Here is a 14,052-nt window from a genome sequence, read left to right on the forward strand (position 1 = left end):
TGGAAAGGATGTGCTTGTCTGGAGTCTTATTCAGAGTGTTACTCATCTTGTTTCTACTCTCCTTTACAATTCAGGTCTCAAAAGCTTGCAGATCAATGTGCATGTGGGTGAGAGCAATGTACACTTACTCTCATGTTGTGAGAGAAGTTGAACCTAAGCGAGAGAGACTTCGTGCTGCACAAGCTGAACTTGACGTGACTATGGCATCCCTCAAAGAAAAGCAGGATAAATTGGCTGCAGTAGAGGCTCAAATCGCTGATTTACAGGTATGTATAAGACATTGATGTTGGCAGGTGTAGGTAAACCCCTGATTAAGATTTTCAACACATATTTTCACTATAAATACTTCACAGATATATGGTAAGCACTATTTTCTTTATAGATTTGCCAAATTCAAGCTTCTTTTTTTACATTGAACAATTTCAAAAACACATGAATAATTTTGAAATTTTTCACTTATGGACAAAGCTCTTCATACTAAGTAGCGTTCAACATACAACTGATTGTGACAAGATTTTTTGAATTTCCAATTTCTTGATTAGCTCAATTGGTTCGTCAGTCGTTTTTTGCTTCCATCTTTACGATGAATATACATCTATTAAAATAGATTTTCTCGCTTTATAATGTTTACTGTTTTTTATTCAGGCATCATTTGAACACAGTGTACAAGAGAAAGATCATCTTATGAAAACAATGGCATTAACAGCTGCCAGACTGAAGCGAGCAGGAAAACTAACTGCTGCATTGGGAGATGAACAAGTAAGTATGAGTTTTCAATTCGCTCCAGGTTTTACTCTAATACAGACAGTGTTCATACTTCCTACTATATAAAATATAGAGAAAACTTCAAAATTGTAACCAGGGGAATAAAAATGCAGAAGATAACCTAATGACATGGTGTTTCATCAAACTACCAGGTCATCTTCATTGCTGATAGATGATATGTGAATAAACAATTTAAGTGAAATCGGTTTATTCATGGATTAGTAGAGCACTATACCAAGGCAAGACATAAAGCAACCTTCTCACACATAATCTATTCTCACAGGATAAAAACTGACAACTTTTTGCAAATAATCAGCTGCGCAATAGCGAGCATGATCCGAGCATGTGAGGCATGCAACTGTATTTGCTACTATATTACCCTTCAATTTGCGTCCATGTCATTGTCATTAACAAGTCAATAAAATTATATTTCAACTCTTTGTTTTTGTACTAGGTACGTTGGGGTGAGAAAGTAGAGGAATTTGAAATTCAGATTGGAAACGTTGTTGGTGATGTGTTTATTGCAGCAGCATGTATTGCATATTATGGTGCTTTCACATCTACATACAGAGATTTACTTGTTATTGGATGGACTGAAAAATGTAAAGAACTGGTATGTGATTTCTTTTAGTAAATGTAAGACTTATTAGGAGTTCAATCCTTGCTATTTCAAGCATTCGTGCAACATCGTAAAAGCTAAGCTGGCTGAACCATCAATAATATCGGGTGACTAAAAATTACATTACTGGTATTATGAAATTACTTCACAACACCTGTTTTCATTTCACTACCAAACATATTAATACAATTCACAACTAGAAACACTATGTCTAATTTGTATTACAGGCTGTAAGTTAGGTCAGTTTAATATTTGAAAATTTGGTCAGATGTGACAAAAGTGACGCGGAGTTGTCCAATAGTTTGGTTATGGATTATGTAGCATATATACCATATAGTTTGGAGCTGATCGAGCATTGCCCCAGGTTAAGATGATGTGCCCATTTGCACTATGAGAACCTGCTAGCAGTCTGTTGTTTACAAACCTTCCCTGCCTCTTTGTTATTTGAAGGGGGAGTTCTGAAATTTCTAATTGCCGTTAAACCGTAACAGCGAGTTTGTGGGTTTTCAAGAGACTTGAGGTTCTAAAAAGCGTTTGCAGCTGTGAAAAATTCCATGAATGATACAGAAAAATGCCTTTTTTGCATTTCAAAAGGGGGAGGGATATGCCCCTGATAGAGACTCTGTGTGTAGGGTCAATTCAAGCGTAAGATTTTCATATACAGGAAATTCCTACATCTGATGATTTGAGTCTGGTTAAAATCTTGGGAGATGCTTATGAAATACGACAGTGGAATACAGAGGGTTTACCTCGTGATGCAGTGTCAACTGAAAATGCTATTCTGGTAACTAGAGCTCGTCGTTGGCCTCTTATGATTGACCCACAAGATCAGGCAAACAGGTGAGATCTTTATGTTCATTACAACAAATATTTTAAAATTATGACATGCATTTACGAATCTCAAATAGCAAAAATGCACCATCATAGACATATATTGTGTTCTTGGCATCCGTAACTACTCTCAGATGAGTCTTGTGGAATGGATGCACATGACATTGCTCTGAACAATTTCTCTTTTAAAAATACATGGAGGCATATTCACACAGTACATAGTATAATATCCTAGAATATTATGTATGAGAGAGATAATAATTTGTTTCCGTTTAAACATTTATCCACACCAGTGGAAAAAAACAATGATCATATTATATAATATGAAGAGAGCGGGCAAGGTTGACCGACCCCTATGGATATGGGTAAAACTTAAAACGCCTAGTTATAATATATGTTTAGTTGAATTAGAATGGGGTGCTCTGTAACAAGCAACGTTTGTTTAAAACCCGAATTGTTTATACATTTTTGTTATGCTGCTATTTGCTTCTCGATATTTAGATGGATCCGTAACAAAGAAACAAAGAATGGATTGAAAGTTATCAAACTGAGTGATCCAAATTTCTTGAGAACATTAGAAAATTCAATCAGGATTGGAATGCCTGTGTTGTGTGAAGAAATCGAAGAAACATTGGATCCTGCACTTGAACCTGTACTTCTTAAACAGGTCAATTATATGTTATCTTCAAGCAATGCCATTTCTGTGCATCTTTTTTGCACTTTGCAGTTTTAGAAATTTTCGAGATATCAACGTAAAGACATGGGAACTTTGCCATGAAAAGTGGAAATGAATTTTTATGAATATGAAAATGGTGTTTCCAATATCTATTAGCTTATAGTCTGTAAAATCAAATCAAATTTTGAAAAGTTCAACAATACTGCGTTGGTGTCTAGTAAAGTTTTCAACACCTTTTGATATGTCCTAATATCAAGCCAATAATCAATACATAAAATAGCAGCATTGAGACTACCTCGTTAGAGTAACATTACTTTAACCAGCTTATAATGACTTCCTTAGAGTAATAGTATTGACAAAAAGTGTACAGGTTCTGCCTAATATGTCTGATATCCATAATCATGATATTTTCTTATAGACCTTCATGTCCGGTGGTCGGATGTTGATTCGTCTCGGAGATTCAGATATTGATTATGATAAAAACTTCCGATTCTACATGACAACAAAGATGTCTAATCCTCATTATCTACCTGAAGTCTGTATCAAGGTATGTAACCATTGGTATTTTTATAGGTAAAGTATTTACCAGTGTCATTTGATAGTTATAATTGGAGCAATAAAACATGTCAGTTATGAATATTCACTTTTTTAATATCTATACTTGATCTGTATCCTACACCTTTTAAAAAAATGGTTTGTGATTTACATTGCCAACATGATTAAGATAAGATGGGAAAGGATTTATATATTTATCCCGGGAAATAACGTCTGGTTACCAGTCCATGTTGAGTATGGGATTAGTTAGCCAGTTATTTGTTATCGGAAGCATGGACTTGATGGTGGAGGAAGCCGTAACCCACCAGCGGTAACGCGAACCACCCTACGGTGGCGAAAGGGTCCAGCAAACGTCTCGCATGGGATTCGAACCTGCAACTTCACGCAGGGTGGCGTATTACTCATGCTTGGCACGATGCGCCACACCGCTGAGCCCATTCTACGACTAGTTCTGATAACCAACCAACATCGTTATTTCTACCTTTCATTCGAAGTTGTTAAAAAATGTCAATTTAATATTTGGCATAGGCAATCATTCTAAAAACAAGTGCCTCATGGCTAACAATTTTTATAGGTCACCATCATTAATTTCACTGTCACAAAACTTGGACTTGAAGATCAGATTTTGAGTGATGTTGTCAGACTGGAAAGACCAGATCTCGAGGAACAGAGAAATCAGCTTATTTTGAGGTGAGAACATACTTAAACCTGCAATAATAAATGGAATTTATAATTGTTGCCATTTGAAGAAATGCTGCGATAATGTCCCAGTTACTCAGTACTAACTATTGCATTTAAAACGTTATTTATTGATTGGACAAAGATTTGTACAAATGCTGATCAGAACCCAATGAAACCTTTTAACACCTTTCATTTGTCAACACTGTTAGTTTAATTTGGCATACCATATGTCTCCCAAATTTGTGGAAAAATTTCATCACTTGAATGACGCACAACCTCTATTTTAGAATTAACGCCGATAAAGCACAACTGAAATCAATTGAAGATCAAATCTTGAAATTACTTTTCCAATCTGAGGGAAATATTCTTGACAATGAAGCACTCATCAACACTCTTAATGACTCAAAAGTAACATCAGGAGTGATTTCTAAACGACTCGAAGAAGCTGAAGCGACAGAACTCAACATTTCGGAAGCTCGAGAGAAGTCAGTTGAGAAATAATTTTGTTTTAGAGCAGTAATGCCAGCTTGTGCTCCTACAAGACTGTATCTTCATATGCACAGAGCCTTGTTTTCAATAAAAGAGTAGAAAATATCTTAATCACATATGAAATTGATATTTCAAGAATGATTCAAGAGCCGGTCGTATAGTGTAGTGCATAAGTTCTCAAAGTGCTTCATAAAGAGCCCCAGGCTCCATGAGATGACCCCAGGGGCTTTGCGATCTATTCGTTTACTTATTAAAATACTGAACTGTCCGAAGAAGCAATAACGGCATTGATAAAATTTAACAACTGTAGCGTCGAAATGTGGCAACAAGGCGGTAATTCAAATAAGTTCCGATAGAATATTTTAATTACTGCCTTGTTGCCACATTTCGACACTACATCCGAGTCATTATATAAGATAAATTGATTGTAGGGCTCCATAAATAATAGTCAACCTCTTCAGTCTTCACTAACCTTGGTGTATCGCATCCAGCACGTTTTGCTATATTTTATTTTTGTATTCAACCAGATATCGTCCTGTTGCAACCAGAGGATCTGTTCTGTTCTTTGTTGTTGCATCACTATGTGAGATTGATCCTATGTATCAGTTTTCACTTCAATATTTTAATGACATATTCAACATGACCATCAACAATGCTGAAAAATCAAAAGATTTGAACAAGAGACTGAATATATTGCTGGTATGGTTTTATTTTTGACTCATATATAGTTAAACCTTACAGCTACAAATTTACTAATACTAATATTGACGAATTCATGAGTATTATAATGCATTTATGCTCACGTTACAAACTGTTCAACAACCCCAGTGCAAGGTGCACATATCACCAGTTAATAAACTGCTGATAATTGGGCGCTCCAGAAGTGTGTGTACCAATATGGATGGAGGTAACTAATTTTGTTCGCCTATTTTACATCAAGTTGTGTAAAGGGACTGAAATCTATGGGCAGGGGGTATGTTCATTTGGCTAACACAAACTGTCCCCGAACTCATAATAGAACTAAAATGAGGAAAATCGGAATAAAGTTAGGGCCTAACCCTAACACACTATAGGAGTACAGATGATTGTGCGTAGTGAGGGAAATAGGGATCCTTAAATAGGCAAATGGAGAATGTATCTAAATATGTTGTAACATTTCCTAACCATTGACTTAACCAATGTTTCTGTGAATACTGTAATCATTTACCAAATTTACAAAATATTTTACAGAATGAAACGACTTTTGCGATCTATCGTAATGTTGCACGAGGTCTATTTGAGCGTCATAAGCTCATCTTCAGCTTCATGGTTTGTGTTGACATTCTCAAACAACGAGGAACTATACCTGAAAATGAATGGAATTTTTTCTTACGAGGACCATCAGGAATGGATCGTAAACATCCTCTTAAACCTGAAGTTGACTGGCTTTCAGAAGAGGTTTGTTCTATTCAGATCAACATATTACAACTGGAATTGAAAAAAATAAAATCAAACCACATTGCTGCCTGTACAATCTTTCTATTGATAACTTTTTTATTTCTTTATTTATTTTTATTTCAATTTCTCAGCATTGGCTCTAAACAAAGTGTCCAATACCATATGCCAATTTCTTATGCAGGAATCATACAATACTCAGTTTATAATGTATAGAATTGCGAAAGGTTAGAAAAAAGCTGTTTAATGTCAGAATCGATGTCAATTCTTTCGATTCATGCATTATGCGTTCTGCATTTAGGTTTGGGACAAATGCAACGATTTGGAAGACAGTTTACCAGGCTTCAAAGGACTTACAGAAGACCTCTTACGAACACCAATATATTGTGCTATGGGTGAAATAGAGATCCGCCTCAATCCCGCAGAATGGAGTGAATATACTGTAAGTTATATTTCAGAATACACTCCTCATGAAGTATGCACCATAAATAAATTTTGACCTTTACCCACTGTTCAGGCTTGAATGTCTGTATTTCTAAGGATAATTGGGCATTGTATCAAAATTTGTATAGGTTCCAGAGCCGCCACCATATGTAAGACCAGCCACACCCAAAGATGATGAAGAACCACCAGATACAAGTGATCTCGTCGGACATTGGGAAGAAAGACTCACAACCTTCCAGAAACTGATACTTATCAAGAACTTTATAGAAGAAAAGGTATGGCAGTGTATTTTTCACATCCTTTCTGGTATTGTATTTTCAATGCTTGATGAATGTGGTGTTGAAGCAATCTTTGATTGTTTCACGAGTACGAGCTAATAATTCGTTTTGTACTGGTATAGTTGTATAGTATACTGGCGAATAGTAAAATATTTTGTTTTTTGAATCCTTATATTAATATCATTCAAAGTCTCTACTGTTGTATAAATAATACAAAAAACTTGTGACAGAATGTATCTCTTGATTAGCATAGAAAAACAAATGTCAGCCTTATTAGTATAATGTGTTTTTCATGTTCAATTTTTGTTATATTACTTATTTTTCCTTTATCCCATACATTAGCAAGGTGCAGTTTTCCAAATTAAAGTTTTATTGGACATACATTATATTGATATTTTGCAGCTTGTCAACTCTATCACTGACTTTGTTATGATGAAGCTTGGAAAACCATTTGTTGAAAATCCACCTGTTTCTCTCGCATCTCTCTATGCTGATCTTACTAATATGATTCCACTTGTGTTTGTACTAAGCACTGGATCTGATCCTATGGGTGCTTTCTTGAGATTTGCTAAAGAACGTGATTATGAAAGCAACATTCAGGCTATTTCTCTTGGTCAAGGTGAGATATGATTTTGATTGCTTGGATAACCTTAACATTGTTAAGACAAAATGATTCACATATAAAATGTGCTGTATAGCCTTATTATTCAAATATGTGTTATCGATTTGGTTTCTGCGAGACTTATCGTAACTACTTATCCTTCGTCAATGCTTTTGTGCCTGTGGATTCGTATGCATATAATGCAAGGATGCTGTAGCAAGAGTGAAGATAGCTATACTAATGTTTGTCTGAGGAAGTCTGACTTTGGTCGGACGAAACATTACAGAAATATATTTATGTTTGTGTGCAGCAAGACTCTTAAATCACTTAGGATTATTCAAACATCTCTTGTTTTTACCATCTTTGAAATTTTAAATTGTCACTTTGGAGCAGTGCTTTTCAAACTTTCATGATCTGTGGGCCTTCTCCCAATAATTCTCAACACTTTGCTAACAATACTCAGTTTTGCTTTTAACATGTTCCATCAGTTATTTTATGCACAACATTTAATATAAAAAAGCCAACAAATGTAAGCAAAAGACTAAAGCATTACAGTCAAAGCATCAAATAAACATATTATTGTACGTGTTTGCTTGTGGCCCCCTGAGGGCCCATTTTGATAAACTCAGGTATATTGGTTTCCAATCGTTTTGAACTCATGACATGTTATTTTCTATCATACAAATTAAAAAGCATCATGAATAAAGTTCGACTTTATTAACATTAAATCATGACAAGAAAAGTTTTATAATGCATTCACATTTATTCAATGCAATTTATGAGCTTGTTTCTCTGCATTTGAACAATCACAACAACTCTCAATTTCCAATATGACCAGTTGTACTTTTCCCCGAAGCCTAATTTTTAGATTTTTATGTCAAGTTCTGCTGGCAGATAAATAATTTTGGATTGATGTTTTGCGACCCAATTGAAATTATTATTTATTATATCGCCATGATGTGCAGTTTAAAAAGCCACTGGTTTGGTACAATATTAAAGCTGGAAATCTGATGATCGATCTGATGAATAAAATGTCTGCATATGATATACTTTTATTTTCGTGTGATATTTCTATTTTTGTTTTATTGAATTTCAGGTCAAGGACCAGTTGCTGAAAAACTCCTCAACAAAGCACGAGAACATGGTGGATGGGTCTTCTTACAAAATTGTCACTTGGCAAAATCTTTCATGCCAAGATTAGAAGAAGTCATCAAAGAGTAAGTTTTCTTTACCTATCATTTACCTATAACAATAACAAATTTTTTATTAACAACTGGAACACATATGTATCACACCAAGTTGGACTAATCAAATTCCCGCATCTTTTGGTCAAAAATCATCTTTTGATAGAATATAAAGAAGATTAGACTTTCGAATGTTTCAGATTCATATTGGTAAAAAGTGAAATAATTGGTAAATCACCTAATGACAGAAAGAATTTTTGCTAAGGTATCATTCCATGATGTATTGTAAACTTTCTTCTATCACATATACTAGACAAGTACAACAAATTATTGCAAACTTGTCTGTCCAATGATAATGTTAGCTGCCTTTTTAAACATTAAACTATCTTTATCAAGTTCCCCAGCAAGAGTTTACTCCAAGATTATTCTGAAAGATAAAAGAATGCTTAAATAAACAAAATTCTGATTGCAATTACGACAGGGTGGGCCAAAAAGTACGATTGCAGTTACACTATTATTGGTACTCCTGTAGTATTTGTACCGGGTTAGGGTTGGGCCATAATTTTATTCTGATTTCCCTTATTTTAGTGCCATTATGAGCTCGAGAACTGTTTGTGTTAGCCAAGTGAATATACCCCTTGCTGGTAGGCTTTCCGTCCCTTTACACAACTTGATGTAAAGTAGGTGAACAAAATTATAGTTACTTCCATATTGGTGCACATACTTCTGGAGCGCCCTATTATTTGACCATGTGATCTGTAATCCAACTTTTTGCCGAACCTGTATAATAATTGAAGATGAGCCTACGATAGACAACACTACGGACATGCAGTATATCTATGGTTATTCTTGATATTACCTCTAGTCTAAGATAAAGTTTATTAATGAGCAACACAATAATAAAAGAGTCTTTTTGACAGATTCAAAGAAAAAGGAGTTGAATATATTCACGATGATTTCAGACTCTTTCTCAGTTCAATGCCCACGAATTTCTTCCCTGTTACTATTCTACAGGGTTCTGTCAAGGTTAGTTGAATATGTTGAATCACGAGTTTGCTAGAAGGCTATTCAGTATCCACCTTTTATATATATACGAAACAATTGTCTTGCCAACATTAGCAATATCCATTAGATTGATGACAAAATTGCATAAATATTTTAAGCATTCTGCTCTTCAGGATGTTATTATTCACAATTTTCACAATATTATTTGTTCTTCGCGCTCTTGGTATGCTGAAATATCAGTATTATTTCATATATGCTGCTTCAATAACATTATCTTCAAAATGACTGAAATCCTGTTTTTTATTAAAATTCACAATTTTCACAATATAATTTGCTCTTCGCTTTCCTGATATGTTGAAATATCATTAATCATTATCATTATCATTAATTAAATATCATTTTATATATGCTGCTGCTCCAATACCAGTATCATCAATATGACTGACATCCTGTTTTTATTGAAACAGTAACATCACTAGACTATAAGTACGATTGAACACTCTCTCATAACCTATTTTATTATGTATTACCGATATGTGAGAATGTATCAACTACTTTGACATGATTCGATTCTAATTTTGTCAGGTAACAAATGAACCTCCGAAAGGTCTTCGATCAAATGTAAGAGGAGCATTCTCTGCAATTTCTAAAACATTTTTCGAAGATAATCTTCTGGACATGAATTGGCGAAGAGTGATTTTTGGAATCTGCTTCTTCCATGCAATTATTCAAGTACACTTTTTATTTTATTTATTCCGAATAAATCATTGAGAAAAGGTTTTCCTAGTTTAGGAGGGAAATATTAAAAAGTTAATTGCTATTTCATATAAATGATCGAAAATCAACTAGTTCTAAAGCGAAGTTCGTGTCAGAGTTTGTCAATTCTTTTTTATACATGACACAAGACCTTAACATGTGAACAAGATAAATTTTGTTGCCTCCTTATAGTTCACAGGCACACCTTAAAATTTGATACCATATTTTCAAATTCAAATGAAATTTGGTGCAATCCTTTCTATCATTTGGCTCCAATTGTGATGACAATATCAGTCCTACTTACTCTCCCCATACCCCATATATTTGAGCAATGCTTTCTTGATTTTCAAATTTATATATTATGTTTTAACAGGAAAGAAAGAAGTTTGGACCTCTAGGTTGGAACATACGTTATGAATTCACTGATTCTGACAGAGAATGTGCTTTGCTGAATCTTCAACTTTTCTGCTCTGAGACGAGAATTCCCTGGGATGCTCTCATTTATATCACTGGTGAAATCACATATGGCGGTAGAGTCACTGATGCTTGGGATCAACGTTGTTTGAGAACAGTTCTAAGCAGGTGGAGAATAGAACTGATCTTGATAATCATTACCAATTATAATTGTAATTCAAATCTAATACAACAACAGAACAATGCTGAAATATGTGGACATGAAGGTCAATTGACTGATCACATTTAACAGCAGCCTATGCCCAAATACACATAAATCTGTTATTTGAACGTTAAGATGCTTCAAATCAAAATTACAAGTCAAGTCCACCAATTCATGTCGATAACGTAGCAAGTCATATCAATGTTACTTCAAAAGCAACAACAATTTTGCAACTTATCCCTATGCTCACTTTATACGAGTACATTAATAAACTTTACCTACAAAACTAACTGTGAGGTAATACTTTAAATAATTAATACCTCAAGGAATTATCTTCATGAGGTGATGTCTTGGCCTTAAACACATCTTTATACAAGGCTTGTAAAATTATAAAGAAATTTGGTGGAAATTATATGCTTTGCATAAATAGCAGACTGCGAACGAATAGTTCAAACTTAAGATGCCAACATGGTTTTCTGCATTGAGCACGACACTGTTGGTGTCTATTATTTCAAAATATATAATTTATGTATTTTTTTTACAGATTCTTCCGTGAAGATACTTTGTCTCCTGACTACAAATATTCAGATTCTGGAGTTTATTTTGCTCCTCAATATAAAACAATTGATGAATACAGAGACTACATTGATAAAATGCCAGTTTCTGATGATCCAGAGATATTCGGAATGCACATGAATGCTAACTTGTCTTTCCAGGTAAATTTTACTTAAGTTGCAGATTACATACTTCAATAAACATTAGCATATGGGCTGAGTGGCACGATAGAAGCGGGCAAGATTGGTGATAAACATTCTTGAAACAAAGTGAGTTCAGGTACAATTAAAGATAATGTGAAATTTGATGAAAATTTAAATAAAAGCACAGACTCTTGACAAATTGAGAAAAAAACCATCAACCCATATAACCAGGGTGCTGGTGGCTCGGCATCGTTATCCGCTGACGATGTTCAATAACCTTCTCGGTTCCACACTTGGTGGTATAAAGGTATAAGTTCATATTCGCTCCATAATCAGCAAAACAAACAATAAAATAATTGATAAAAACAAATAAATAAAAACTGATTATAGAATCAGGAGAACAAACAAAAACGTAAGATTAATGACATAATTTAAGTTGGAAGGTTTTGCCAAAAGAAGTGGTACATGTTCACCCACATAGAAGTATTAAATTAGTTCACACACACTCACACGCACACACAACCACAATATAACAATGTGTAATACAGAACTTGTTGTATGTGATCATGGACTACAGTTCAATACATATTTATATAAAACAGTATTTTGTCGAATGACTATATAGATTTATCCAAATTTTACATTTTTTATCACAGAAACAAGAGACAAACATCATGGTGACAACAATTCTTGATGTTCAACCAAGAATGTCTGGAGGAGGAAGTGGAAAATCCAGTGATGATATTGTGAAAGAACTTGCTGAAAGCATCATGGAAAAACTCAATTTCGTACTTGATATGGATAAGGCTGAAGCATCAATGTTTAAACTTGACTCTAAAGGAAGGTGTGTATATTTTATCATCATTTGTAATCCTATCATAACATTGATTATGAAATTTTTTATTTATTCATATTTCTATAAATATTTATGATTTTTTGCCTATCTAGAGTGAACTCTCTAACAACCGTGCTTCAACAAGAAGTAGAAAGATTTAAAAAATTAATTAACGTCATTCAATCGTCTCTTGGAACACTCAAGAAAGCTATTGCTGGTATCGTTGTCATGAGTGAACAAATGGAAATGATCTACTCGAGTTTCTTGAACAACCAGGTCGGTATATATTTTATGGAACGTTTTCAACTCTCATAACGAGTCTCTGGACAAGCTACTACTGTTATGTAAATAGCAACCATTGTTGGAACGATCGAAAATTGAAATCTTCCCAGTTCGGCACAACTTATCCCATGGGTCGGCAACCTTAAGCAGTGAAAGAGCTATTTGGCATCCTTTCTGTCAAACTCAAACCTACTCGGAGCCGGAACATCTACTCTAGTGTCAGTGGCTATTAAACTCTCTGAAAACCACTTATGATGCATAATTCTAGTTCTTACTATAGAATGAAGCCGAATAAATTACGTATGATGCAATATTTCAGTTTACGATGAAATGAAAAAAAAAGGTTGTTTTGACAGATTTGAATCATCTTAAGGTGACCGATTTTTACCAGTCTCGACTTATAACTGTTGTGATTTGTAATTAGTGAGCAGGAATCGACTTTATGCTCCCGACTTTCATTGAATTCCCACTGCTCCTAACAAAAAATTGCTTTAGCTACTCTGATTTATGGGAGCCAGAGCTCCGAGAACAAAGGGCCGATCACTGCTCTATCTAATATATCACACTTTGGTGATAGACATGGATTTGAAAACGAAATCACCCATATAGTTGGGTTCATCACTTTAATTACTAATATACAGTTAAATATACAGTACAACAGTAAAAGAAACAAGCATTATTTGTGATAAAAAACCAAATCTGAATAATTTTCATTTCAAGGTTCCTGGATTATGGGCTGCAGCAGCTTATCCATCTCTCATGCCCCTTGCATCATGGGTAAGAGATGTTCAACTACGTTGCTTCTTTATTGAACGATGGATTTATACTGGACCACCAAAATCATTCTGGATATCAGGATTCTTCTTCCCACAAGGTATAATTATGATGGGTAGCGAAGGACTGGTTGCAAACCATTAAACCAATTGTCAAACTTATGTCAAGCTGAGAGTTCTCAAAATGTATCCTCACATTTGCATCTTTGCAAATTTCAAAAGTGAAAAAAAGACTCCCTCAACTTTGTATATTTCATGTGGGCTGTTAGTTAAATACAAAAATGTGGCACTAGGCTGAACAGTTTGCAGTGAAAATATAGTAACATCTATTAGACGGCAGAGAAATCTCAACAAGATTACAATCAGCTATGCTGTCAATGACCACTTTTGGCTTGCACAATTTGCCCCCAAGTCAGATCATCTTTCCCCCGGTTCATACCACTTATGTTAAGCTATTTCGTGATTCTTGTCAATAATAGACCTGCTTAAATGTGGAATATTGGTAAACTTTTGCTGTAACTCATTTAGAT

At 34.5% G+C, this 14,052-nt stretch overlaps 1 protein-coding gene across 1 annotated transcript in view; it reads left to right on the forward strand.

The window, feature by feature from the left end:
• The window catches only part of LOC120346119 (dynein axonemal heavy chain 6-like), a 56,158-nt gene that overhangs the window by 40,132 nt on the left and 1,974 nt on the right, over window positions 1–14,052 (forward strand). Inside the window, exons 59-79 of the mRNA XM_039415777.2 lie at window positions 75–266; window positions 646–759; window positions 1,220–1,378; window positions 2,049–2,224; window positions 2,717–2,882; window positions 3,310–3,438; window positions 4,021–4,136; window positions 4,415–4,612; window positions 5,144–5,315; window positions 5,847–6,053; window positions 6,352–6,492; window positions 6,623–6,769; window positions 7,175–7,391; window positions 8,470–8,590; window positions 9,478–9,583; window positions 10,148–10,294; window positions 10,692–10,900; window positions 11,479–11,650; window positions 12,289–12,476; window positions 12,581–12,743; window positions 13,470–13,623. Coding sequence (XP_039271711.2) covers window positions 75–266; window positions 646–759; window positions 1,220–1,378; window positions 2,049–2,224; window positions 2,717–2,882; window positions 3,310–3,438; window positions 4,021–4,136; window positions 4,415–4,612; window positions 5,144–5,315; window positions 5,847–6,053; window positions 6,352–6,492; window positions 6,623–6,769; window positions 7,175–7,391; window positions 8,470–8,590; window positions 9,478–9,583; window positions 10,148–10,294; window positions 10,692–10,900; window positions 11,479–11,650; window positions 12,289–12,476; window positions 12,581–12,743; window positions 13,470–13,623 — 3,394 coding nt within the window. The remainder of the gene's footprint in view (window positions 1–74; window positions 267–645; window positions 760–1,219; window positions 1,379–2,048; window positions 2,225–2,716; window positions 2,883–3,309; window positions 3,439–4,020; window positions 4,137–4,414; window positions 4,613–5,143; window positions 5,316–5,846; window positions 6,054–6,351; window positions 6,493–6,622; window positions 6,770–7,174; window positions 7,392–8,469; window positions 8,591–9,477; window positions 9,584–10,147; window positions 10,295–10,691; window positions 10,901–11,478; window positions 11,651–12,288; window positions 12,477–12,580; window positions 12,744–13,469; window positions 13,624–14,052) is intronic.

This window comes from Styela clava, chromosome 8 (genome assembly GCF_964204865.1).
Source record: "Styela clava chromosome 8, kaStyClav1.hap1.2, whole genome shotgun sequence".
Lineage (NCBI taxonomy): Eukaryota > Metazoa > Chordata > Ascidiacea > Stolidobranchia > Styelidae > Styela > Styela clava.